Raw genomic sequence first — 26,747 nt, forward strand, 5'->3', positions numbered from 1 at the left:
GGGCTCAGCTCAGTGGAAAACTACTTAGGGTAAAATTTGTTTACTACAATCATTTGAATGATTATTATAAAAGACAAAAATCTGTTTGGAATGGTTTTTTCCCCTTTTTAGAGTGAAAACTACTGGCAAAGTCTGAACAAGTCTCTCTGTTACTAAAAAGGAATAATAAAAAAATGCAACCCCACAAAAAAGTGAAAAGTTTTCTCCCAGAACGAATAGACAAGTCTAGCCAGCAGCTTGATTCAAGCCTTTCCCAGCTAGAGTGCCTTCGCATAAAAGGACATGCTCTTATTCTCCTCCAAAATAACCAAATTCATACATACCTCTAAATCTTTACAACAGTCATTTTTTCAATAGAAGCCCATACCTAAGCTCCATTACTCTCCCCTAGTGTAAAATTGAAGTAGGACTTTGAGGATAAGAATTTAAACATCTAGTTTAAAAAAAAAAAGTTGGGCAAATTCAAGTACTAGCGAAATCTAACTAATCTAACTTTAAACTATTGAGATCTACTAAATATTTAAAAGGAAAACCAGATTATTAATTGCCAAGTTAATTACACACCACAAATACTTTGTATTTATCCAATTTTACATGGTATCTCTTCACAGTGCTCTCTATATTCCTCAAGGCAAGTATACGTTTGGCACAATCTAGCATCAGCTGATACATGCATAACAACCAACGTCTTCATTAGTTTCTAAATGTGTGCTACTCCAAATGTTAGAATACAAAATGCCAGAATGGGAAAACAGAGCAATGTAATTCAGCATACAGAAACTGAACATGAAGATATTCTACCTACCTGTCCCAGTCGTCATCTCCAGCTCTTCTTCTCCAAGACCTTTCTGCACCAGGCTTATCAAATTGATCAAAGTCATCATCTGTAAGGAAGGTAACTACATTAAATAATTCTTACTGAAATGAAAGGTTTCTGAAGCAACCACAGGTGGGATTTTTTTTTGGGGGGTGTTGTTTTTTAGAAGATGTAAAAATAGCCTTTTCTACTTTCCATTTTAATATGAGGAAAACCCCTAATGTAGCTTTCTCTCTTCTCACTATTGAGGTGAGGATGACCCAAGGAAAACATGTAAGAGCGTGAGATACATCCTGGAAAATGTTGCCAACAGAGGTCATCCCAGAGACAGGAGCTCCCCAGAAATGCATGAAACTGAGGTGCAATGGAGGTAGAAGGAACCATGTCTGCCAGATCTCTGCTTGCCTTGGAGGCCACAAGCTCATCTGCCTATGCTGAGCTTGCAAAGGCACTTTGAAAATAAGAACAAACCTCAGATCAGCATAAGGCAGGATGGTACCAGCAACCCGAAACTGAAGAGGGAAGTCAGGTGTAATACACCATCAATTATCTCAACATTGGGGCATTAGAAACACTAGAAGTCATTGAAGCAGGTTACACTGTGTACCTAAGCATGCACATGCCTTCCAAGATAAAACTGGTGCGCCATGTATTTCCCTCTACAAGTACCCTCACTTTAGCCTATCAAATCACAAATTACTCCTGCGTAGCTTAGTTTGCAAATGACAATTTTGCTACTTAAAAATATTAAAACTTCCATTTATCTGCAAAAGAAATGCAAAGCTCATCTGCTCTGTTCAGACATCCAGATGTCTCGTCATCTGTAAACTGGAAGCACATACCTTCAGGAACACTCAACCCTCACTTTCCCATCCTGTCGCTACAGCCCAACAGAGAATGCACACCTGGAATTGGTGTCTTTTTACACATTTTAATGACTTTTGTAAGAGTCAAACAAGTGGGCAAATAAAAGTTATGCTCAACACATGGGGAAACTCGCTGCAGTTTAATTGTCTGCAAAACACAGGAGGTTGAGCAATCCAGCCTTACAATCTGAATTGGTGAACACTAAGATACCATATATCCAGTCATTCTCCTGACTCTTAGCACTTAACTCTTTGACCAAGTACAATGCCAAGGATCAACTGGTTTTTTACGTTTGTTTGGGGTTTTTTAGTGAACCTTCAAAACCAAACCTGTCTAAGCTCTTTAAACTCAACCCAGTATCCTTTAGTGAATATTCCCTACATGCAATGACAAATCTATTCAATTCTTACTTCATATAATCAAAATACAGATATTAGTGCCCGGTAGGAGTTTAAAAGGAGGTAAAAACATTAAAAAGAGAAAATTCAGTTCTTGCAATGTCACTAAATTAAGAGCTTTCAAACCAGAAATTTCAATCATAAATAGCTATGAAAATAAGACTGCTCAGTATGAATTATGATGCAACACAAGTCATGGGTGGCAACTCTTTTGTTTTGAAACAGTAGGTAAAACAATTCCCCTTGATGAGGTTCCCCTCTTTACTCCCTACAGATACTTTTATATTTTAATTATTCTTCTATATTTAAACTAATTTACATGAGCCAATACCACTGAAACAAACAGTTGTTTTACATTTCTCTGCTCAAACATCTACATATTGCAACCTCCTTCAATTCCAATTCCTATTTCACCCACAGGGGAAAGCTAGACAGATATCCAAGCATTTACGATCGTCCTCTTGAACACCAAATTATCCAATTTTGTGGTCTCTGAAAAATAATGCCACCTCACTCTCCTTATGGTCATTCAAAACCATGCTGCAGTGATTATCTTAGTGCACTGCCATTTTAAGGGCACAAATACCCTGTACTGTCATTGTTCTTACCGCTGGATTGCAGTAATCCACTGACTTGATGTAACCACCTCCAAAGATTTTTTTTTTTTTTTTTAAGGTAATGTGACTGGTTTTGCAGCAACCCAAATTACGAGTGTCCACATATTGACTAACACAGCTCAGGACAATGACCACCATCAGGAAGATAGTAACTTCTTTTTAAGCTATGCCTGCTTGCTTGCAAGATACCGTATTTTTTCATGCCAGGCACCACTTTTAGAACTACAGAGAGCTGTATTATAAACCAACACCACTTGAAGACAAGATCTTAGCTCTTCAGCACACAATTCTTACACAGATGGACCTTCACGTCAGCCAAGTTTAAATCTAGACAACACAAAGTTACGTGCCAAACCCTTTTTCTCTACTGAGCTCTCTCTACAGCAAAAAGAAACACTCTTCAGTATAATTCATAGTACTTTTCCAGACTAGATAGTTAAGTTTCATGGCCATAAAAGTGCTTCATCCTAGTATTACTGCTAGTGAAGAAATAATACCAAAAGAGCGTCCGATTTCCTGCCAATTTTCTAGTGTAGACCTGGACCCCCACTCAGCCAACATCACGAACATCCACCCTCTAGCTCTTCCAACCCCTCCAAATTTCTCACATCCTATTTCTTATTTATGAGCAACTCCTACCAAAATCCAAGGCTGAATTACATCCATGCAAAGCCCTTTTCACAAGTCCCCTCTAGCAGGATGCATACAAAAGCCTCAAAAAATGACTGTTCAATCTGTGTGTGGTGACCACAGCTTATAAGAACTGTTCCACATACGTCACCACCACCTCCCTGTTTTCATCTCTTGTCTCCCTGCCTCATCACACACTTATCATATAAAGATCTTTGGGACAGAGGGAGCCAGCTTTTTTTTTTATGCTTATTTGTTCTGTGACAGCTGACACTGACAATGAGCGTTACAAATTATGCCATTTTGACATTAAGTGTTGTCAGAGCTCAAAGCAGGTTGTAGTTCTCCTTTAGAAAAGGAGGTCACAACAGTCACGCATCTACAAATAGCATTCATTGCCAGCTTCATCATTTCTGAGATAGAAAGCATTGAAATGGACACAAGCCTTACACCTGCAGTGTGATGTGATGCCTGGTAAACCTCAGTGAGGCATAATTTTTTTTTTCATTTCTGAAACTTCACATATTTTAATTTTTCTTCTACCTGTCTAGGCAATAACATTGGAAAATACCACTAAACAACAATCAGCATAACATTTATGGATGTTTCTCCTTGAGAAACAAGTCAGCGTTTACGTCAAGTGTGGTTAAGTGCCTGTAAAACATTAACTTGTACAGAAAGAGGAACACTCAGCATCAGCAGAACACAAAAGCACTGAGAGCAACAGCCAAAGATTTTTTATAATTCTCAGTATTACTGTGTGGGAGGCGAGGAGAGAAGGAAAAAAGGGAGGGGGAAAATCCATGAACATAAGCCTTTTCAGCAGGAAAATGTCCATTGTAGGAGTTGGAAGAGGTTTTGTATTTCTTCCAGCAGTATCAGTACAGCCTAGAAAGGTAGTTGTACACAGCAACTGTTGCTAAGACATGCAATGCAATGGCTACGGCTCCTCGTTTCAATTCAAGGCTCTCATGGCAAAGCTCACCAAAATGTGTGCGCTTTAGCTGGGTATCAACTGGAATATCCAGACAGGTGATCACTAAACACACTAAGTCCCCTCTCTAACTTCCAGGCATCACTAGAAGGGAAAAATCCCCAAGACCTATACATACCAAAAAAGCACTAACTGAATAAGTAAGCAGGACAGACCAGTTATACAGGAAAACAAAAGAAATAATCCACCACTTGGTTCTTCCTACTGCAGCTCTAAGAAAATCACCATTATCAAAGTGACAGAGAAGTTGCAGGATGCTGCAGAGACTCACTAACGCTGGCTGTTTTGTTGGACCAGCCTGCCTGCCAAGGCCCTGGCCAGCTGTGAGCCAGAATAAGTTCAAAGACAGCCAAACACATCTGGTTCCCCACACTAAAAGGTCCCCATTTGGTTTTTACTTACCCTGGTGCTTATACTTACCAGCAGTGCTATAAGCTGTTCTATACAGCTTATTTTTTGGTTTTATGATAAATGCCCAGAACTGTTAACTTTTTTCCTGCTTAATAACAATAGATCATCCACACTAGAAAGCCACAAAATACAAGCCTCATTTCCTCCATGCTGATGGTAGTTTCTAACTCTGTGGACACCCTTTCAATAAAGCCTTCACTAATCATTTTTCGATGTAAAATGGAAGTCCCAAGTACACAGTCAAGTCTCAGAGAAGCGTAGGAGGTGAATCAGCAGGAACACTGCAGAGCTCTTAATGTCTTAAAATGGTACCGATGTAGCCTAAAAAGGTAGTCCTACATAGCAACTGTTGCTAAGATGGAGTATTTTACTGCAATGAGATGGCCAAGACTTCTAGACTAGGAAAAACATTTGATGACTGCATTGTTCATCTTCCTAGAAATACACCTGCATGCTTTCTGGAACACTAACCACATGCTGTCTCATAAACCTCCTTAACAGTTCAAAATTTTGTATTTTGGTTCGCTTCAATATTACGCTATCATGAATATCAAACACACTATTAGTTTTAGGCATTGAAAAAGCATCAAAGATTTCTCCTTATCCAAAACAAGATGGAGATGCCACAATGATCCAATAGTTCAATGGATAAAAAAGTATTACTCACTGTTTACCCACCAGGTCTTTTAATAAACTAACTAAGCTGCACTGTCTTTGGGCAGAACAGGTAAGGGACCTATTTAAAAAAAAAAGATAGAAAAAGAAAAGAAAACTAGAGGAAAAAAAGTCATTTACCACATGAAAAAACACCACTTCTCTATGCTTAGATTTAATGCTGAACATAACAAGTCCATCTTGATCTAACCCATTCCCCGGTATCGTATTTAAAACACTCAACATGACAACTTGACAGCATTTCAAGCACAAGTCTCCAGATTAAAAACAGCTTACGAGCTTATCTTTATGTAATAGTTTATTTCTACAGAACATTTTTCTTCATATTTCATTGCAAAAGGTTACACAACATATAGGCATTGTAAAGCCTTGATTTTCAGGAACTGAGTACACCATTTAAAACCAGACCTATGTTTCTGCCCGATAGTGAACTGAATTTAAATATCTCTTGCTATGCGATACAGAAGAACAACAGGTTTCATGAGGAACAGCCATGTCTAAAACTCAGGCTGGCAATGTGCACATACTATTAACACCAGCTGAATGAAAACTTCTGGTAACAAATCACAATAACATCCAGCACTAAAAGCACAAGGTCAACAGGAACTCCTGAACCTGAGTTTGTGATGTAAACCTAACACATTATGAAGCACACCACAAATCCAGTCTCACTTATTATAGATAAACAAGCTCTCTACGCCATCATAAAAATCACATTCACTCCTACTACTGGCATTATGCACAAGAACACACATGCACAAATACTCATACCACACTCAAACACAGAGCAGTTTAGTTTATCCTTTCAGGAACAGATATCATGGAGTCTTTAGATTGGTAAACAATTACTCATAGAAGCCTTAAGTATTCAGTGACTAAATATTTATAACAATGTAACAATCGCATAACATGTCCCTCAACTAGCGTATTTCATGTTTTCTTTCAAACTCTATCCTATAGGAGTAATTTGAACTTCCTCAAAGAAATAAAGTAGAAAAATTAATTTCTACAGGAGATAAGTTCCTTTTACCTTCTCAAAACCAACTTTTTTTTAGAGCGTTTGTCATGATGCAAAGCAAGTCACTAGCAATAAGCAAGAACAGAACTAATTATGATATGCTGCCTGGAACTGAAGTTCTCTAACTACTGCTTGAAAGAAATAGTACTTTTTTTTTTTTTTTAAAATAAACTACATCTAAACCCAGAACCACCAACCCACAAAAAAACATTTCCAAAGTCTGCTTGGATTTGAAAATATATTTGCTTTGGAAAAACATTTTAAAAGTGTCATAGTCCTTGCCTCACAAATGCTGAACAGTGAATGAAGGCCAAGAGTTTAAATGAAATCCACATGAACTCAGTTCCCAAACGGCTTTGGACACTGATGAGAAACTGCAACTCTTCAGACAGCGTCTTTCACAGCCACCAAAAGTTATAGTTAAAACTGAGGCTGCATTACAGCAGAATACAACACAGGACCAATCACATTACTTACTTGGAGGTTTTTTGGTCAAGTCAGTGACAACCATCATCTTAAATTATTCTGGACAACAAATTCTATGTGACCTAAAATCTGAGGTTTAGTATTTGATGCAATAAAGCATGATTTGGCTTTTGTAAAAACAAGTGACGCTAAGGCTATGTTTAATTTAGATGACCTGAAATGAGAGAACATTTAGAAGAACATGACTTCCAGTGAAAGCTTGTCAAAGAAGCATAAAGAGATCAAAAATTGCTATGCTTTAAAGCAAATCTGCCACAAGCTCATTCAAGTAGTAATGTTTTTTGGCACTAGTCCTTAGCTGGTACAATATCCCATGATCATATACTCGTATTTCATGAATAGTAAACTCTATAGGCCTTTGACACTTAGAGGAGTTTTAGTGCGTGCATATTCCAATATAACTCTAATTTATAGTGACCAGTTGCATCAGTCCACCTAATAAAGTAAGATGCAATACCCACAGAGACCAAAACACAGCCAGCACCCCAGCCACTTTCATCTAGACATAAATGTAGAATCTATTTCCAGCCCCCGTATGCTGCTGCCAAATAGCCTGAAGCACGACAAATTCAATTGAATTTGTCACACTGGAGAATTTTTACTACATCTTTGAATTGGATGGTGACCCACAACACAGAGAAAGGTGCTTGCTGGGCTAGCAGAATGAGATTTTTTCCAATTTTTAACAACAGCTTCACAAGAGGTTTTTAAAGCTACTACGCTGCTGAGAGCACAACAGCAGCCCTCAGATTGGTTAAAATGAAATTAAACTGATGACAGCTTAAGTTCAAGCTGCAGGAATAACATAACAGGCTCAGAGGTAGAGAAACACCCATTCAGCTACTCTTGCTACAGGACTTCCAGCAGGAATATGGGGCAGACATGTATAGATGGGGCCCTCTTCAGTTCCTCCCTCTCCCCATCCCCTGTCATGATTCACAACCGAAGGGTATCTACACTCAAAGTCTTCTAGACCACTGAAGCTCATCAAAAGTGAATTAATCTGAAAGGAAGAAAACTTACAATAGTTTTCCCTTCCTTCAGTATGGCAGACAATTGAGATTAGAAGTGCTCCTTGCTTTGTTTTAGTGATGGTTTGTTGTTTACCCTGTAACCATCTTGCCCTAAATGAGATTACTGCAATCAATTTACAGCTAGATTTTAAATACCAAGAAAAAATTTCAGCAGCTATACAACATAGTTGTTACATTACACTATAAGCAGATGATCACTAAATCATGGAACAGCCCAGGTTGGAAGGGACCTTGAAAGACCATCTGGTCCAGCTTTTCGTCAGAAAGGGAGCCTAGATGAGATAGATTATCCAGCATATCCAGCACCCTGTCCAATCACATTTTGAAAACCTCCAGTGATGGGGACACCACCATGTTCCCTGAGGAGGTTGTTCCAGTGATTGATTGTTCTCACTGTAAAAAAAAAAAAAAAAAAAGTCTTTCTTATATCAAGCGAAGCCTCTCCTGGTACAACTTGTAACTGTTGCCCCTTGTCTTCTCCATGTGGCTCCTTGTGAAGACAGGGCCTCCATCCTCTTTGTAGCTGCCCTTTAAGTAAGATGATTTTACTTAGCGTTCAGCGTGTTTGCTCTGGCTCTGTTTTTATATGAAAGCTTGAATCAAAGCTTGGGAACCATTGTCTTAACCATATCAATGGACTAATGAGCAACTATAAGCCCTCAAAGTCCCTTACCATCACGAGCACAGCCACCTTGAACTTCTCTGTTTCAATGCAGCCATTCTAGAATTAGAAGCAAGTTGAATCAGGCTGCATAGGCAAAGGAATTTGTGAAGTAACATGAAGCTGTGAATCACTTCCAGAGACCTCACAGACCACCACTTGAAAACTTCCCAGTTTATGTTTGCGAAACCTATCACCGAAGGAGCCTTTACCTTCATCCTTAGAAAGCTTAGCTGCACCAACACAAGTATCTGGTCACAAAAGTACATATGAATTCTTTATTCTTATGAATCAAGCCAGTATTTCTCCAAGAGGCTAAAAATTTATAAATGACCAATGAGTCCACACATGCTGTCCAACAGACAAATCACCCTCCTTCCATCCCATCGAATATATTCAAATGTTCAGCTGACATAGCCATTTCACATTTCATTTTTCAGCCCTGCATCATATCCTTACAGAATATTTGAACTTTAATCTGCATCTTGAAAGCCAAAACTAACTCACTTTGTCAACTGTTACCCTGCAATGCCATCAAATTAACACTCCATTTATTTTTCCAAGACCTATTTCATACTACTTTACCAATCATTAGAGCTTTTTTCCCCTAAGGAAACACTGGGGTGCTGTTATCTCCATATTTTAAAGTCTTTCCCTCCCCAAAAAAACTAAATCCAAAACTTTAGTTCCTACAATTAAAACTAACTGATCAAAAACATTTAAGCCAAATAGCCACTTAGTCCTGGGCTTTTCACCCTGTATGCCTTCTTTCCCGTTTGTTACCACTATTGACTTTGGATAGTAGTCGCTTTCCAAAAAGAGTTCCATATACCATCCCTGTAAGTTCCAGGCTTTTTTACTGGGTTTTACAAGTGTATTTAACAACTTCAACCAGGAATTTTCTTTGACTAGTCATATGGACATCAGTGTGTGATACCTCTGGGTTTCTTCATTCAGGCAAGTGCTCACAGTGATCATCTAGACTAAACAAACACTGTTTATATGGGGCAAGGATCGTATTTAATTGGCCACCATTTATTGATGAGCACAGTGCTAACGCTGAACAAACAGCTGTTTGTGCCCACATAGTAGGAAGGGATCCTAATTCACGGTTAGACACAAATGGTACTCCACAACAAAAAAAAATAGCCTTGAAACTAAAATTTCACCACTTAGTGGAAGGTTGTCTGTTGCATATACCTTTGTACATGAAAGCATGCTCATTCAACTTGCAGCAGAGTTTTAAACACAAGAACTAAAATGCTTCAAACACTTTAAATTACTCTGTCCTCATAATGCTAGAAAAAAACTTCCAGAGATAGAACACGCAGGCAAAGTTTACTTCCATGTGACAAATAACTGATCAGAACCACAGAAAATGGCACAAAGATTTAACACCATTAAAACAATGCCCAAAATATTCAAATATTTACTGTTTTACCAATCAGTGCCATCCTTCCTAGCCTTCTTCCCAAACACCTGAACTCCTAAATTTGGGAATTTCTTTGTAACATTTAACTTCAGTAGGAAATTTAGTTGTGTTTACGTACTTTGTTACCAATTAAGCTAGCAATGGCGAACAGTCTCACCACTTAGGTGAGTGATCACAAGGACAAGCCACATGCTTCTCCGTGACACCTACTTACAGAAAAAACACTGACTAAAATCATCACAAACTTTTGTACAGACAAGGACAAGCAGGCCAACTGACAAGTCTGACCAGTCTTTATCAAAACTGTTATTCCTAGTGAAAGCAAGGCCCATAGCACCAGAAACAGACATGTTCTCTTAACTGTCTCTCTCTTGAACACCCCAGTGTGACCCCTGCAAGTTTTTCTTTTAATCACTCAAATAAATGTCCTCATTTTAAAATTTGATTAATATACCAATCAGAACCAGAGAGGGTTTTGAGCTGTCATTTAAAACGCTGTGAGAAGAAGCGTCCTTAGTCAAGAAGAGCAACAGTGGCGCGCCTGAGCGTCCTGGGGTCAAGCACTGACTTCATTTTACACCTTCCAAGTGAGACCTTCTGCTTCTGGGCAGTCTGTAAAATAAATTATAACTACTTCCCAGATGAAAGATAAGTTATTCAAACAGGTCACATACTGTAGCTGCAAAAACTATGGGAATGAATGTCTCTAAATAAACACATCCCTCCCACCCGGAGGTCCCGCACCTGCGGTGAGCGATGAAGCTGTTGCCCCTTCCCGGCCCCGCCCCGGCCAAGGGGAGACAACAGTTCCCATCACCGCACGACGCCGACTGCCATTAGCAAGAGAGGAGCCCCTGGGGCCTTGCGGTGCCAGGGAAGCTCCTGCTCCCCCCCGGGAGCGCGGGGCCCACCCGCTCCGCGCCCCGCCGGCACCCCCGAGCACGCAAAACTCACCGCCCCCGCCCAAGCGGAAGGCAGAGAGGTGGGGAGGGGGGCGGCGGCGGCACCGCCCCAGCAAGGGCCCGCAGCCCACGGCTCCCCTCAGCCCCGCCGGCCGCTCCGCCCCCAGCCAGGCCCCGCGCCGCGGCTGCAGCCGGCCCCGCTCCCCCAGGCGAGGCCCCAGACCCCGAGCCCTCCGCCCGCCCCCAGGTGAAGCCCTTCGGGGCCGCGACACCCACCTGCGCCTCCTCCCAGGGCGGCAGCCATGGCTCTTCGCCTTGCCCAGGCGGCGGCGGCTCCCGGCGGCGACCCCGTGCCGCCCCCAGGAGCGGCGGGGAGCGGGGGGATGGGGAAGGGCTCGGATTCAGCGCCCGGCGGCTCCCCCTCCCGCCGCCCCTCCGCACGCACCCACCCCAGGAGAACAACAAACTACCACAACATGGCGGCCGCCGCCGCCACCACCGTCGCTGTCGCTGCCGCCCCCGCGATGCATCATGGGGTGGCGGAGGACCGGTCCCTCCCTCGCGGGGAGGGCGGGCAGTGGGCGCCGCTGGTTGGTTAGCCGGGGCCCAGCCGCGCCGCACGCCGGCCACCGTCAGCGCCCTCTGCGCATGCGCCGAGCGGCCTCCTCCTGGCGGCGCCGCGCGGGCGGGCTGGGCAGGAGTGCGCATGTGCCACAGAGTGGCACGTGCCTGGGCGGAGGGGCGGGGATGCGCATGCGCGGGGGAGGCGGGGGTGCTGCGCGGGCGAGATGGCGGTCGGGGCCGTGCTGCGGCTGCTTTGGGCCTTGGCTCCGGGGAAGAGCCGTGGAGCCGTGCCCGAGCGGTTCCGCGCCCTGCCGGGGGTCCCTGCGGGCAGTCCGTGGTGCCTGGGCCTAGCCGCTCCCTCACAGGGGAGCAGGCCCGCCGGCCTCCGGCCCTGAGGGAGGCTGCTGTCCGCAGCCTGGCTGTGTGCGGAGGCGGCCGAGCCGGCTGCCGTGCCTTTACCTGACCGGGACAAAGAGAGAAAGGCGCTGCTTTTCAGCGCTCTCACGCCTCCCTGGCGAGGGTCTGTGGATGGCTCTTGCCAAAGTGGGAGGCTGCTCACACCACCTCCGAAATGCCCAGCTCGCATCGGGTTGCATCGAGGTTTCAGTAGGTTGTAGGTCCAGCTAGACCCCCCAAGGTTTGGGCTATGTTAGGTAGATCTGTGGTCCTCCATCTTTTAAGGCTTGAGCGTGCAGGGGAGTTAATGCTTGCATAAACTAAATTAAAATAGTTCAGGCCATGTAGTTCTTGCTTCTCCACTCAAACCTCACCTGGGTACGTGCTTTATAGGCTCAGTGTCATAACACGCTAAATCCAGTTTCACTGCAGGCTAAAAGTCCTTTTCTGCTAGCCCTTTCTCTAAGCGCTTCCTTCCTGGCCGCTTAGCTAAGTGCTCCCCGTCTCCTTTTCAAAGGACCTAGTGATCGTGTGGCTGCAGAGTAGATCAGTTTGGATCACTGATCCCACAGAAAAGTAATTCACCAAAAAGAGTTTTCCTTTTGAGTTTCCTTCCCGCCTTTTCCTACTTTTCCTTTTAACGGGGGAATCAGGACTTGTGGCATTCTGCATAGACCGGGTTAAACACAGTATAAAATTGTGCCTTAATATAAAACTTTTAGGTTACACTACTTGTGAAGAAGCCCAGTCTGATCTAAAACTGTTTAATGGAGCCTACTATAACAAGACTAGTTCAAGTAAACGGCAAAACTTTCCCAGGTGGACAAGTCCTCATGGAAATAATTAACAATGTTAGTATTTAAATTATCGGCGTTATCTGATTAAACCCTCGCTATGAGAATAGGAAGTTCTCATGTCACTTTGTTCTGGGCTCCCTGCAGACTTATCTCTGCATTGCATTTGGTCTCATTTTTTAGGTTTTCTTCACAACTGTACAGCTAGAGATTTATTCTTTACATATTCCTACAAACTCTCAGACAAATTCTGACTTTAATTTAGGAAATAGACCAGGCGATTCTTCCTGATAATTTAATACATAGTCCATCAGTCCAGCTCTGATTGCCTGATGTGGAGGTGGTAAAATGTGAACACTACTGCTATCAGTGGTAAAGAACCATGGTGATTTCAGTGGGGCCAGGATTTCAGCCATCGCTCCTTGGTATCGATCTTTCTTTTGGGCAGCTGGTTTGCAACACAAAAGGATTTCCTGGCAAGGCAGGGAGTTTTTTGGGCAGAGAAGTGTGTGGGGCGAGACTTGGCCAGTCTCAGCAGCAGCCTGTTACAATTCACAGCTCTCTTGTCATAATTCTCTGTATCTCTTCTGTTTGAGGCTGGGAAATGAAGTGTTAAACATAAGCAGTATTCACAATGAGCATCTTTGTGGCATTCAGATATGTAGAAGAGTGTATTTTATAGGTATTTTATGCTCTATATTTTTGCTCATTTTAATAGCTGATTGACTGACAGTCCAAACACAAATCAAGTTACCATTTGCTTAATCCAATCCAATATTGAAGAGGAATAACAGGATAGTTCACTATTACTCGTTTGTTAATATACAGACTCTTCAACCATTTTGCACAGCTCCGGATACAAAAAAGTGGCCGTTCCCAGATGTCTGAACTTCAGCAGGTGTGGAACGGGGACCTAAACTACCATGAAGGATGATGTATGAAGTATGGTAACTCTACTCACCTTCACTCAGGACTTTCTGTGAGTTTTCAGATTCCAGGAACTGTAGTTGCTCTGGATTCTGTATAAAAAACTCCAACTTTTTTCTTGATACTACCTAACCTGTGCTATAAAATGCAACTGTGCTTGTGGCTTTCTGTAAATGGGGGTTAACATACTTGCTGCTTTTTAAATCCATGAATTAAAATGACTTTATATGAACTAATCATCATCAATTTATTTAAATATTTTTGGAAGTTCTGCATAAATAATATATTTGCCTGTGTGTCTTCCAAAGCAAATCCAGCTGCAGTTGGGAAGGCAACAGATTGTCTTGCAAGGAGATTAAGTACATAACTGAGCCGGAACTCAAGAAACCTGTAATCCTGGTTCTGCACTCGCTAGCTGCATTACTGGGGCAGGTTGCCTTGCATCTGCTGCCTCAGATTTCCCTCTCTAAGCTGGGGAGAATAATGCTAAACTTCTTTTTTTCTGATTATTTGAAACCTTTTGGTAAAAATTGTTGTGTCCTAACTTGTCCACATTAAGCTGTTTCCACTGCAGTAGTCACTATCAGTTTTATTTACGCTAGTTTTGGATTTTAACATTTTTTTCCAAAATACTCAGTAGCTTGTTTTTTGAGCAGACATCATAATTTTTAATGTGTTTCTTTTAAATTTATTTAAATTATTATTTATTTTTGCATGCATACTCGAATGGTTAAAAGTCAGAAATCCAGTAAAGCAGACTTCCAAATTTGATTCCATTAAACACTTAAAATTAATACGTAGCAGTAGTAAGAACAGTGTTATCAACAGCAAATGGCTCCTAATTCCCGAGAGAAAATGTGCTTCTGGCTTATTTTTTAACCACAGTTACCTCTTCGTGAGCTTTCATTCTAGTCCCACTCAGTCTGGCAAAAAAACTCATAGCATGGCAAACTGGCTGAGATGGGTGGTCCAGTCGTGGGCTTGGCTCATAACCTTATTGTGATTAACCTCTCAAAGTGACATCTAATTCCGAGGCACTGTCTTCCATTTGAAGTTAAGCCCGTCTTCGGACAAGTTCCTCCAAATCGGACTCTGAACAGGTCTTGGGTTGTTTCAGCAACATCCTATGATGCAGCAAATGTTCTGTCACACCTGATAGGAAATTCTGTGTACAAATGAGGGGTGCGAAAGAAAATTCACTCTCTTGTAGGTGCCACTGGGCCTGATCTATGACCTATTGACAGTGGCAGCAAGCTTAGGAGGCAGTAGTACCTCTTAAAAGATATACACAGGTGAAAGATGCTTTCTCTTTGAGCCTATTCCCCAGAAGGGCAAAGGCAGAGTAGGAAATGGGAAAGACTTCAAAAACTAATAAATATCTTATTTAAGGAAAGAGAACAGTATGAGGCTTGAAACAATTAAAATATATGAAAAACACTGGTGTGATAAACTTTGAACAGAAAACATTCTGAGTGTGTTACAGCCTCCAGACTAACCGTAGTTTCAGATCTGCAGGCAGCGTTCATGTTTATCAGCTTTTATCGCTGTAATTTTTCTTTCCGTTTCCTCCCCCGTTCTTGTTACTTATTTATCCACTTGTTGCAGCTTATCTGCCTTGTTGTCTGCAATCCACTTGATGCATCTTATTTCAGCCGTAATTTCTTCAGAGCAATGTGACCTAAGGACCCCTGAAGCAGCTGCTGGGGTGGAGAATAGGAGAGCTTGTGTGCTGAGAAATGGTCTAAACAAGCAATGTGTCTGTCAAGTGTGTTATTAATGTATCACATGTGGAGTCCCTAGAAAGCTGGTCACCCACCAAAGATCAATATCTCAACAGAACGCATATATTGTTGAAATATAGTGTAAAATATATAAATTATTACCAGCACCAACTGGCTGCAGGGAGGTGTGGACTGTAACTTTGGGTTCTGAACTGAGAGCGGCACACAGAAGCCTGGGGATTGCCCTGGACCCCAGTGTTTGCAATATATTTTAGGTATCTAGAGAAAAGAAATCAAGAAACACTAGAGGAATCCAAGTGTTAAACATATTACAGCATTTTATTTGTGATTTTTTTTTTTCAGCCTGGATGCTGGAAGTCTTACTGACTAAGCTTCGCTTTGTTTCACCAGGAAGCCCATTTGGTGCCAGGGACAGCAGGGGAATCAGGATGAAGCTGACAAATGTCAGGTAGTCCTCAGGTAGTCCGTGCTCAGGTAGTCCTTCCTTTCAAGAATGACTCAGAATAAGTGGAAAATGTCTAAGATGCCCTATTTTTAGGCAAAGGGAGTCGTACCCCATGATAAACATATCAGAATAAGGAGAGGTTGAGTGTTTCCCAAGGTTTCCTGACACGGAGCCAATGTACGGCATCGTTGTCCTTGCCCAAATGCTGAGGTTTGGGAAGGACTTGCTTTCTCTGGACACAGGCCAGGCTGGCCCCTTCCACTCTGTAAAGAGCAGAAAGACATGTGATGGCTCTAGGCAAACCTCAGAGCATCACAAGCAACTTCTGTGGCCCAGATTCTCGTGGCCCATACCTGTGAGCAAAGCCCCGTGCTCTGTAGAGCCCCACTGAACGTAGAGACATCGTGCACAGGTACCAAATGTCAGCTATCATACATGAACTTCCAGATCAGAGCTTACGTTCCTAAGAACTCGTACCAGAAGGCTATAATCCTGTTAAAAGCCTCTGGGAACTACTGCAATGCAAATAATAGTAGCAATAATTAGCTCTGCTTTAATTGATACTGTGTATTCCTCACATGTCAGTGAAAATTTACTTTGCTAAGCCAACAACTTCTCCCCTGGAACTCTGCTGGCTTTACCAGAATTACACGAGGGGTGAATTTGGATCATTGTAGGTTTCTGGCATAAATTATCAGCTGTTGATTCCTTGCCCTTTAAAACTTGGCAAGCAGACAGGAAGAGTTTGCCAGACATGTGAGAACTAGGTCTATGCATTTATGGGGAAATCCTTCGGGATTATGCACAGAAAGAAGTACAATTTGCTAGAAGTGCCCAGCTGTGAAATCCAAGAACTCCTGCACACAGCTCTAGCGACTTAGAGCATATTTAGCCTGGCCTCAATACCAATGGTTCCTGGAAGCAGTTTTTGTGCCCTCAGCTTTATGAAAGCGTGAATGGGATTGTAACAAACCCTGTAAATGTGTGGAGATGCTAAGTTTATGGAATAGCCTTAACAGGGATGATTTTGGTTGGCATAATCTAGAGTCATTTTATGGTTGCTCCTGTTTATCCTGGTGGCCAGGAGTTGTCTCTGCTTAATGTTGACGGTGTAGTTCTGAGCATATCATTGGCATAAATATAAAGTAAAAATAACACACTTCGAAGCAATCACCATCTTCAGTATGAACAAGATCTGCATTTGGACCTTTTGTCTTACTGCACACCCAAGAATTTTGATGCCCCATCCTTCATGGACAGACATCTGTGTCATAGCACTGCTACAGCTGCGTGCTCAGACGCTCCTCGGGGATTCTTTCTAAGGGAAAAATAAATGTTCTCTAGCTCTAGTTGGCTAAAAGTTAGATGCCTAATCTAAGCTAGTTGTGTGATCCTCCTCCGTTTAGTTACATTAGATGGGCTGAGTGGCAGCTCTTAGCTGTGGGAGACCTGTCTTGATAAAAATGAAGGGAAATAAATCCCAACCATAGAGTCTCTATTTTGATAGTGCTCAGCAAGATTAGAGCCAATAGCAGATATCAAGTCTAAATTTTTCCACATTTACCAGGAAAAGACTCCTGGCTTGTAGAGCTTCAGTGCATACTGCAGGATCAAGCCATTTCTGTGTTTGCTGGGCCTAATGGTTTATGGGTTTAGGCTATAATGGAGTCCTTCAGAGACTCAGAGATACAATACACCTGATTTTATGGATTACCCATATGTACAAAAGTGTTGTTGCCAAACAAACTCAGGAACAGATCACCCTAGCACTTTACCAATAAGCCAATTAGTTAAATGAAGCATTCCAATTATTAGACTTCTTTATAGAAATATGTTTGTGTGGAAAAGAGAATTATTTGGACTGGGTTTAGTATCCAGGAAAACCTTCCCAGTATGATATCTGGTGATAGGTATTATTGACCAGTTAGGTATATATAGGTATTATTGATTTTCACCGTGATCATAGAATCATAGAATCATTAAGGTTGGAAAAGACCTTTAAGATCATCAAGTCCAACTGTTAACCTAGCACTGCCAAGTCCACCACTAAACCATGTCCCTAAGCACCACATCTACACGTCTTATAATATCTCCAGAGATGGTGACTCAACCACTTCCCTGGGCAGCCTCTTCCAATGCTTGACAACCCTTTCGGTGAAGAAATTTTTCCTAATATCCAGTCTAAACCTCCTCTGGTGCAACTTGAGGCCATTTCCTCTTGTCCTATCGCTTGTTACTTGGGAGAAGAGACCAACACCCACCTCACCACAACCTCCTGCCAGGTAGTTGTAGAGCGCGATGAGGTCTCCCCTCAGCCTCCTCTTCTCCAGACTAAACAACCCCAGTTCCCTCAGCCACTCCTCATCAGACTTGTGCTCCAGACCCTTCACCAGCTTCGTTGTCCTTCTCTGGACACGCTCCAGCACCTCCATGTCCTTCTTGTAGTGAGGGGCCCAAAACTGAACACAGGATTCGAGGTGTGGCCTCACCAGTGCCGAGTACAGGGGCACGATCACCTCCCTGCTCCTGCTGGCCACACTAGTTCTGATACAGGCCAGGATGCCATTGGCCTTCTTGGCCACCTGGGCACACTGCCGGCTCATGTTCAGCCGGCTGTCGACCAACACCTCCGGGTCCCTTCCTGCTGGGCAACTTTCCAGCCACTCTTCCCCAAGCCTGTAGCGTTGCCTGGGGTTGTTGTGACCCAAGTGCAGGACCCGGCACTTAGCCTTGTTGAACCTCATACAGTTGGCCTCAGCCCATCGATCCAGCCTGTCCAGGTCCCTCTGCAGAGCCTTCCTACCCTCCAGCAGATCAACACTCCCGCCCAGCTTGGTGTCATCTGCAAACTTACTGAGGGAGCACTTGATGCCCTCACGCAGATCGTTGATAAAGATATTAAACAGAACTGGCCCCAATACTGAGCCCTGAGGAACACCACTTGTGACTGGCCACCAACTGGATTTAACTCCATTCACCACAACTCTTCAGGCCTGGCCATCCAGCCAGTTTGATGTGTGTGGATGTAAATGCATTGAGTGGCATGAACCTTAATGAGTAAAGGGATCGTCAGGATTTAGACCTTATTGTGTTTTTTCAGAGGTTGCATTTGTTCCATGAGTTTCACAACATCTTCTAACATTAACTTTTGTTATTTTTCCGTTACAGTAATTGACAGCATCAGTATTTTATTTGAGCCAAAATCCACAAATCTTTCACATTCAACTAATTTTCTTATAAGGAAGACTGAAAGAATTAGGCCCTACATATCAATTCAATTTCATCCGGGAACCGTACTTTATCTAGTCGATCCAACAGATTTATTTATCACAGCCCTTCCACATTAAGCTGGGCACCTTTTCTATAATGAGTTCCTTGCAGCCCAGGAGCGGGTTATGGAACATGACCCATTACAGTGTGCTGTGGTACAGGGAACCAAGAGAGACGCATTATCCAATGCAGCCACCGTTTGAAGTGCTGTCTTGTATAACAAATTATTGACTTCATTGTACATAGTACTAGGATTTAATTAAGCGATAAGGCCCATCATAGTGGTCCTTTATCTGGCAGATAAGGATTTACCAATCTTACCCAAGAGGTCTTTATCTGAAAGATAAGAAAAAGGTACATAAGGTGCCTTCCCCTGTTTTTAAATCGTTAATTGAAAAGACCTCATTTTTTAAGTTCTAGGTTGTTGTCTTTTCTCCATGTATTCTTCTTAGTATTAAAGATTCAGATCGACTTTTATAAGGGAGATTGTAACAGGGAAAAATGTTACCAGTGGCCTTCACTGGGTGAAATTTATAGGATTTATGTAGTTTTTATTCACAATGCACCAGATTGCAGCTCAAGTGGAAACTCAGCCTCTGGTTTGCAGGAGATTTTCCAGTGACTCCGTGATGCCATGGCCATAAAAGAGATTCATTCATTGCTGATTTCAGAGGGCTACAATCGTGATTATGTTGTAAAGTTTAGAAAAAATTGCGATTACACAATAGAAGAAAATGGGGGATACAGATAATTTCAAGACAGTTCTTTTAATGATTGTGTTGTCAGCTAAGCTAAATGATGCCAAAATCTCTAGTCCTTTACCTGTGTGATGTAAAGACATATAAGCAGAAAACATGTAAAGAAATTAAGGTTAATACAAAGAACTGGCACTTAAAATAAGATGAACACGCTGGAAAACATAAAATAATACTACTGCTAATGCTCAGTGGAGAAGAACACAGAGGAAATTCCAGAGAAAGGAGAGAAGATCATATGTTTTTTGTGAGAAAGGTGCATAAGGGCTACTGTGTGGTTGAAAACAGGACAGGATCTTTGGACTTAGCAGATGTAATCCCTAATGTTACAGACACTTTTTTTAATAGAATTCTTTCATAAAGGTTCAAGCTTTTTTTTAGAAGTAGCTAGGCTGTTGCCTCCCCCTCCCTTAGAGGAAGGCTGCTGTTTTGCAACATCCTTATACTAATAGTTACCTGAGATCTTCCAGTTTACAGTGTGACTGTATCCCTGGCCAATCCATACTTGTTTGTTCTTATGTGCTGACATTACCTTTTAGCATAAGTGGCATTTCTTCCTTGCCAGCATTTTTCCTTCCCATCCCCATGTAATCCCAGACAGCAGTCAGCCTTTACTATGCTACATAGTACCATTCTGCCCTTGCAGGTCCAGAAGCGACAACCACGAAGTGACTCTGTACCCCTTTGGGGACCAGGGACGTATCAGACTCGCTGTTCGTTCCACCTCAAGTTGCTTTGTGTGGGCTCTGTGAAATTCTCCTGAATTTCCAGGCATCCAAGAACCTAAGCTGCCAGATACTGGAAATCCAGTAGGTTACTGCCCAAAGCAGTTGTCTACCACATAAATTGATAGCGTTGGCAGCTCTGCTTGTGAAAGAGTCCCTGTTCCCCAGATTGTATTAATCATCCTGCTCTGCACCTGTTCCAGCTTGAATTCTTCATGCTTGAACAGGGGCAGTAAAGCGGGGTCTGAAGGGATCAGATTGTATTAGAAGTGCTTGGAGCAATTCAAGCCAGGACCGAGTAGCAATTATAATGAGAGATACCCTCCAGGTTACACGAGAGGCCAATTGCCTCAGCGGTGAGCGGAAGTTTGTAGTGCTGTTCCGAACCTGTTTTTTTCAGTAACCAGGGGATTTCATTTCCATTGTTGACAATCTGACACCTTTTATGGGTAATTGATTCACTTTTTTAAAAAGTATCTGGCACGGAAGCAATAAGCGAGTGGAAAGGTGTGAATTAAAATGTGTACACAGCTAAAGACGATTACTCAGATATTTGCTTAGACCTGAAATCCCAGCTGCGAAGCTGGGATTATTCTCTCTTGCTCCAACTACCCTGTGGTAATTGCCTCATGAGCAGTTTTTCTGCTGTGTCTTTTTACTTATTTATTTACAACTTTGAAAACTGATTGAGCTTTCTGCCTCAGAGAAAGCTATAAGCACCTTAATATACCCCATATAGAGCTCCCTCACCTTGGTGTAGCCTCTCATGCCTGCAAGCATTTGAAACAGGTCTCTGATGGCTCATGCTCCAGAGAAGCCAGCAGAGCTTCATCCACTGGCTTCTGCAGAATAACTTTCCCGCCACATACTTCATGCCTATTTCACTCAGAAAAGGATTTTATCTGAGTGCTGCTAGCAGGCACTCTGCTGTCCTTTTCTTCCCTGACAACTAGGGAACAAAATCAACCCTCTTTGCTTACATGTATTTCAACACAAAATTATTTTGCTTCATACATCTGAATGGTATCTTACAAAAACGAATTTTTCTTCCTTCAAATCACGCTCCAGTGGGGCTGCCCCAATCAGCAATGTTTGGTCTCTCGCTCTCTCTGTGTAGTTGTTCCATTAAAGTAGTGTGAAAGCTACAACTGTGTGTCCACTGTCATTCTGCATTAGAAGTCAGGGGTAAGGTAATGATATGCAAGCTTGATCCTTCTGTAATACTTTCCTTGGAAGTATAGTTCTGCCGTTTCTGCTGTCAGCCTGCATTTAGAGTGCGGAGAGTGCTGCATGACTTGAAAGCAGCAGTAGGCAATTCCCAGTCTAAGCCTTAAACATTTACATATTTATGCTCACTTCAGCAGAGTAAATATGCTATGAATAAATCCTATTATGTTTGAGACTGTACTTACAGTATAATAAAAACACACAGTATGGTGGTGCAATCTCAAGTTTTCTTTCAGTGTCAATATGGGCATATATTTACTAAATTATGTATTGTTAATGTGGTATTCAGCTTCCAGCAGCTGTTAGAATACCTTGTATAGTATGAAAAAATAATCAGGGAAAAGTCCTTTAGTCTTTAAACAAGAATTGAAGAAAAAACACTGGCTGCCGGTAAAACAGTTCTGCGGGAAATGGCCAGTCCATAAGGGCTGACTCTACAGCTGTTACTTTTGTTATTACTGCTTTTGAAGTTGTGTGCATCTGAATGTGCCATCTAATGCAAGTGAATTTTTCAAAGGACGTTGCCAGGTATTGCTGAGACAATGCTGCGATGTGGCACATGTCACAACCATATGTTGGTGCTGTGTTCTGGGGAAGAGATCGTTTGACACCATAGTAGGTGTCTGCCAAAATTTCTAGGAGTTTCCTTGCTGGAAAAGATGTCTGGCTGATGCTTGAGTTTACATGGTCCCCTCAGTGGTTACTTCAGCATTATGCTAAGATGAGGGACCCTATGAGAAGAGAGATAGTGTTTTCTTGTTAAAAAAGCCCCAGCCAGAACACCTGGTTTCTGTTCTCAGTCTTGCTACCAATCTTTTGTGTGACCTTCCTCAAGACACAATACCTTTCTCTGCTTCCATTTCCTTCCCATCCTTCTCCATGTGTATGTTGAGAACTCTTCATCATACTGTTATCCAAAGGAATTTTAAATGCTTTCATTATTTTAAAGCAATGATTTTTTTGTGTGTGTGCAAATCTTTAGCACCAGCCATACAACATATCACCCAGAGGAGTCCCACAGAAACCAACGGGCTGTTCACTATAGGAGGCTCTGTATTAGGCTCCACATCACTGTGGATATCTCTTTGCTTTTACAGCTTGACCCTAAATCCGCTGACGTAGCAGAGTTTTACATTACCTCAGCACAGACAAGCCCCTAATGTTTGCAAAGAGCCTTTCAGTAAAGCCAAAGATCGAGTCTCAGTCCATCTGCTAGATAGTGTATGAAGACTACCCATCTTAATTGGAATAGTCGTAGGATTTTTCATGGAGTATTTTACAGCATCTGTCTAGGCTCAAGCTTTCACTTCTTCAGAGATGAGCTGTTCTGCAGGGGGAACTTCCAGGCTGAGAAGCAGACTCAGAGGAGCTGAAAGTGTAACAGTTTTATGTATGTCCTCCCACTACAGGGTACGAGGAGTCTCTTACAGAGAACCTAAACAAAGGGAAAGATGCTTATAAGACTTGTGGAGTAAGGAGAGTTGAAAAATAAAAAAGGTAAAGAACTATAAAAACTGTAAAAAGAAGAAAATAGAGCTCCAGCTAAGCACAACAGAACTCAAACCTTAGCTAGTCAGGTCAGGTTGTTGATGATAATTCAGGCTTTGCTGGACACAGGGATTTGGGCTGAATCCAGTAACGTATATTTGACAGATAAAAGATAAGAAATTAAACGCTTTGATAATTGCCATTGAAACCAAAATGTTCTTCTTAACTTGGAGGGAAGAATGAAAAAAAAAGCCTCCAAAAGGCATTTGATGCTCATTTTTCAGACAAAGTATTATCTGTGAAATTTTCAGATGGAATACTTTTTAAGAAAGACCAATTTTAGTAAGCAGTTGCAGGAAGAAGTTTGTGCTAATGCAGTCTGCAGCCTTAACATGCCGAGGACTGTGCGTTGAGTGTGTAATGGGTAGAAGAAGAATTGCTGTGACCTGTGCTTATCTCAGAAGAACACCTTTACGCAATGCTGAAGTGGCTGTGCTTACTTCAGGACATAAAACATGCAACTTACTTTATGTGGAGTTGGCATGCTGTGACAGTGGCCGTTTCACTTCTCATAATTGCCCCACTGTTTCTTTATGATCCTTAGGACTGTTTTTTAAATATTTTAGTTGTCTTGTTTTGTACGTTTACTTTGTGAGGTCTTTGAGGTAGGGACAGTCACAAAAGCTAGGAAAAGGCAGATCCCATTCTCCGTAAGAGTGTCCAGGCCTCATAAGAGCATCACTTTGGTCAAAGCTTGAAGAGATTAAGAATCAGTATGCAGTTTTACTCTTGAGCAGCTACTGGAAAAAGTAGCTCAAGAAACAGAAGAAATATCTTGCTTATCTTGTTTACTGCCTTTCATTGAAGTCTGGATCAAATTTGCTTATATTTCATTGCAGTTTTGATTTAGGGAAAATAGAGATTTCCTTCTGTTAGGCGTCAGTACTGTCAGGAAGCATTGAGCCTGTGATACATTCACAGGCCATTTACTCAGTCAGCACAATCTCACTTCACACCATTTACCATAGGATCATTATTTAAAAAGCAAATGAGTCCTAGAATGAAGAGGGTGGCTACACCTGTATCACTAAAGAGAAGACATCAGAGATTACCCTCTGGCCCTGGGGATGAGTGGCCCAGCTCGCTGAACTCTGGTACGCCCAAAACAAGGTGGCCAGACTCACCTCACCAGTCAGCACTATCATCGCCATTTTAAAATGAAGACTGAAATGGTACAGGAGGACTAATGGTCTATAGAGGTATTTGAGCTACCTCAGCTATTGCTAAAAGTCTAGTGTCACAGGACTCAATCTTGGCTAATTTTCCAGTCTTCTCAGGTCTATGACTACAGATATACCCCCAGGGATACAATGCAGATCAGTGTAAAGTTCTGATCTTTACAGCATGAACTCATTTGGACCTGGCTCAGGACCCAGAAATAGGCCAGCCACAACAGCATGAGCCTCCAGATACACCAATTCATCACAGTCAGACTGCTTCCCAGACAGCGCAGTGTAGACCTTCACAAGGGTGTTGTCCAAGATCACACAAGAAGTTTGAGCTTATGGCAAAATTGAATTCCTCTCCCCTAAATCTCAGCCTTATACAGGACTGTTCACTCATTGTTCCTCTCTTTAGGAGTTTAGATTTCATTTCTGTGGCAAATCAAAGACGAGTCTCCTGAAGACCATTGTTCCACAGAACAGAGACTGCTGGCAGTTGTTCGCAGACTTGAAGGCCAATAAAATAAATTTTGTGGTTATCTATTGGGAGGACAGCAAGATACTTTTAAATCTGTAACAAATATATTTCTAGATTGACTCTGTTAAGATTGTAATCGGTAGGAATCTTGCCACTGTTTTCAGTGAATATAGCCCTGAGAAATTTGAAAGCGCAAAGAGCTCGAGTGACTTTTCATTTTAGAAAACATGAGCAATGGTATGCGGAGAAACTTTTGTACAAACTACAACTTGACAGATCTTCTGTTGAGGATAGAGTGCACCAGAGCAAACCAATATGTCTTAATTAATAATCCTGTCTACTCAGTACAACTGCAGTAATACTAATCATTGCCTGAGAAGCTGTGGAAGAGTCTTGGCTGAATACAAAGGCTTTTTAGACTTCTGTTTGATTTGCTCTTTCAGAACCGTAGTGGTTTGAAGATAAATAAAAACTGCTAATGAATATGTATATGTTTCCTGATGTACAGTGTGTCAGTGAATATTCTAGGACAATTTTGTAGTCTGCAATGAACATGCTCCTTTGAAGTTTTTACTGATTTAAAAATGCATTTAAATCATTATGTTTGGGTCACACATCAGTTTATTGATTTAGTTAGACAAAGAAAGTAAGCTTAGAAAAATATTTCAAGACAAGAACAGTTTTCAACCTTAAATGGCAAAATACCTTGAAAATTCCTTCCAATAGCTGCAAGACAGTTAAAAATTCTTTTGACAATATGGAAAAAGCTTGATTTTTACCTGTTAAAAAAAACAACAAACCCCACCATTTTCTCATCTGCTTAAACAAGAAAAGTGAATGAGTTAAGAGACACTGGAGGACTAGAGATGTCCATATGAAGGTCGTATGGAGACTATACTGTGCAGCGCCTGCTGCCCAGCATGCTGACTTCATGCCCTGCCATCCAGGGAGAGCGGTGGCAGCTGGGGTCTGGCTGCAGGGCCGTTTGCTCGGTGGCTGTTATGTGGTCTGATTTCAGAATCGCAGCTGCAGGAACATCCTCTGACTTGACTTTGGCGGGAAGCCAAGGTGGGTGGAATGAAGTCTTCAGTTTTACTGAAAGTAGGGGAAAAATGAAGCACTCAGTACTTAACATTAGAATTCCATTTTATCTTTGTGATTTTTAATATTCCAGTGTCAATCAAAAGACTTTAGTGAGAAGAGGATCATCCTGTTGCATAAGGTGCTGCGCAAGCTCAGGATAAGGTAGTTCCTGTCCCAACAAAATGACAGTCTAAAACATAAAACAGAGAAGATGGGAAAAGGAATAAGGGCTTGAAGAGGCAAAGTTGCTTACACCGGATTATAAGAGTGAAGAATGTGATGTCCCCTCCAGTCTAATTCACAGACTTCAATAGATTTGTGGGCAGCAACCTCACAGAATCACGGAATGGTTGGGGTTGGCAGAGACCTCTGGAGAAGTCATTTGGTCCAACTCCCCTGCTCAAGCAGGGTCACCCAGAGCCAGTTACCCTGGACCATGTCCAGACAGCTTTTGAATATCTCCAAGGATGGAGATTTCACAACCTCCCTGGGCAATCTGCTCCAGTGCTCAGTTACCCTCACAATAAAAAAAAGTGTTTCATGATGATGATGGAGCCTCCTGTAGTTTTAGTTTGTGCCCATTGCCTCTGGTCCTGTTACTGGGCACCACTGAAAAGAGCCCTGCCCTCTTTGCACCCTCCCTGCAGGTGATATACATTGATAAGATCCCCCCTGAGCCTTCTCTCCT

General features: G+C 42.2%; 1 protein-coding gene across 12 annotated transcripts in view; it reads right to left on the reverse strand.

The window, feature by feature from the left end:
• Nucleotides 1-11,526, reverse strand: part of RBM33 (RNA binding motif protein 33) — a 108,558-nt gene extending 97,032 nt beyond the window's left edge. For 5 of the 12 annotated variants that reach the window (XM_075144158.1, XM_075144153.1, XM_075144152.1 and 2 more), the window contains exons 1-2: nt 11,219-11,481; nt 806-899 (exon numbers count right to left, since the gene is read on the reverse strand). In XM_075144158.1, the coding sequence (XP_075000259.1) occupies nt 806-899; nt 11,219-11,246 (122 nt within the window). In that variant the 5' untranslated portion in view covers nt 11,247-11,481. Of the gene's footprint in view, nt 1-805; nt 900-11,218 lie in introns of all 12 variants that reach the window. The other 7 variants (XM_075144156.1, XM_075144159.1, XM_075144160.1 and 4 more) reach the window with 3 other exon arrangements.
• Between the last annotated feature and the right edge of the window lie 15,221 nt (nt 11,527-26,747).

This window comes from Calonectris borealis, chromosome 2 (assembly GCF_964195595.1).
Source record: "Calonectris borealis chromosome 2, bCalBor7.hap1.2, whole genome shotgun sequence".
NCBI lineage: Eukaryota > Metazoa > Chordata > Aves > Procellariiformes > Procellariidae > Calonectris > Calonectris borealis.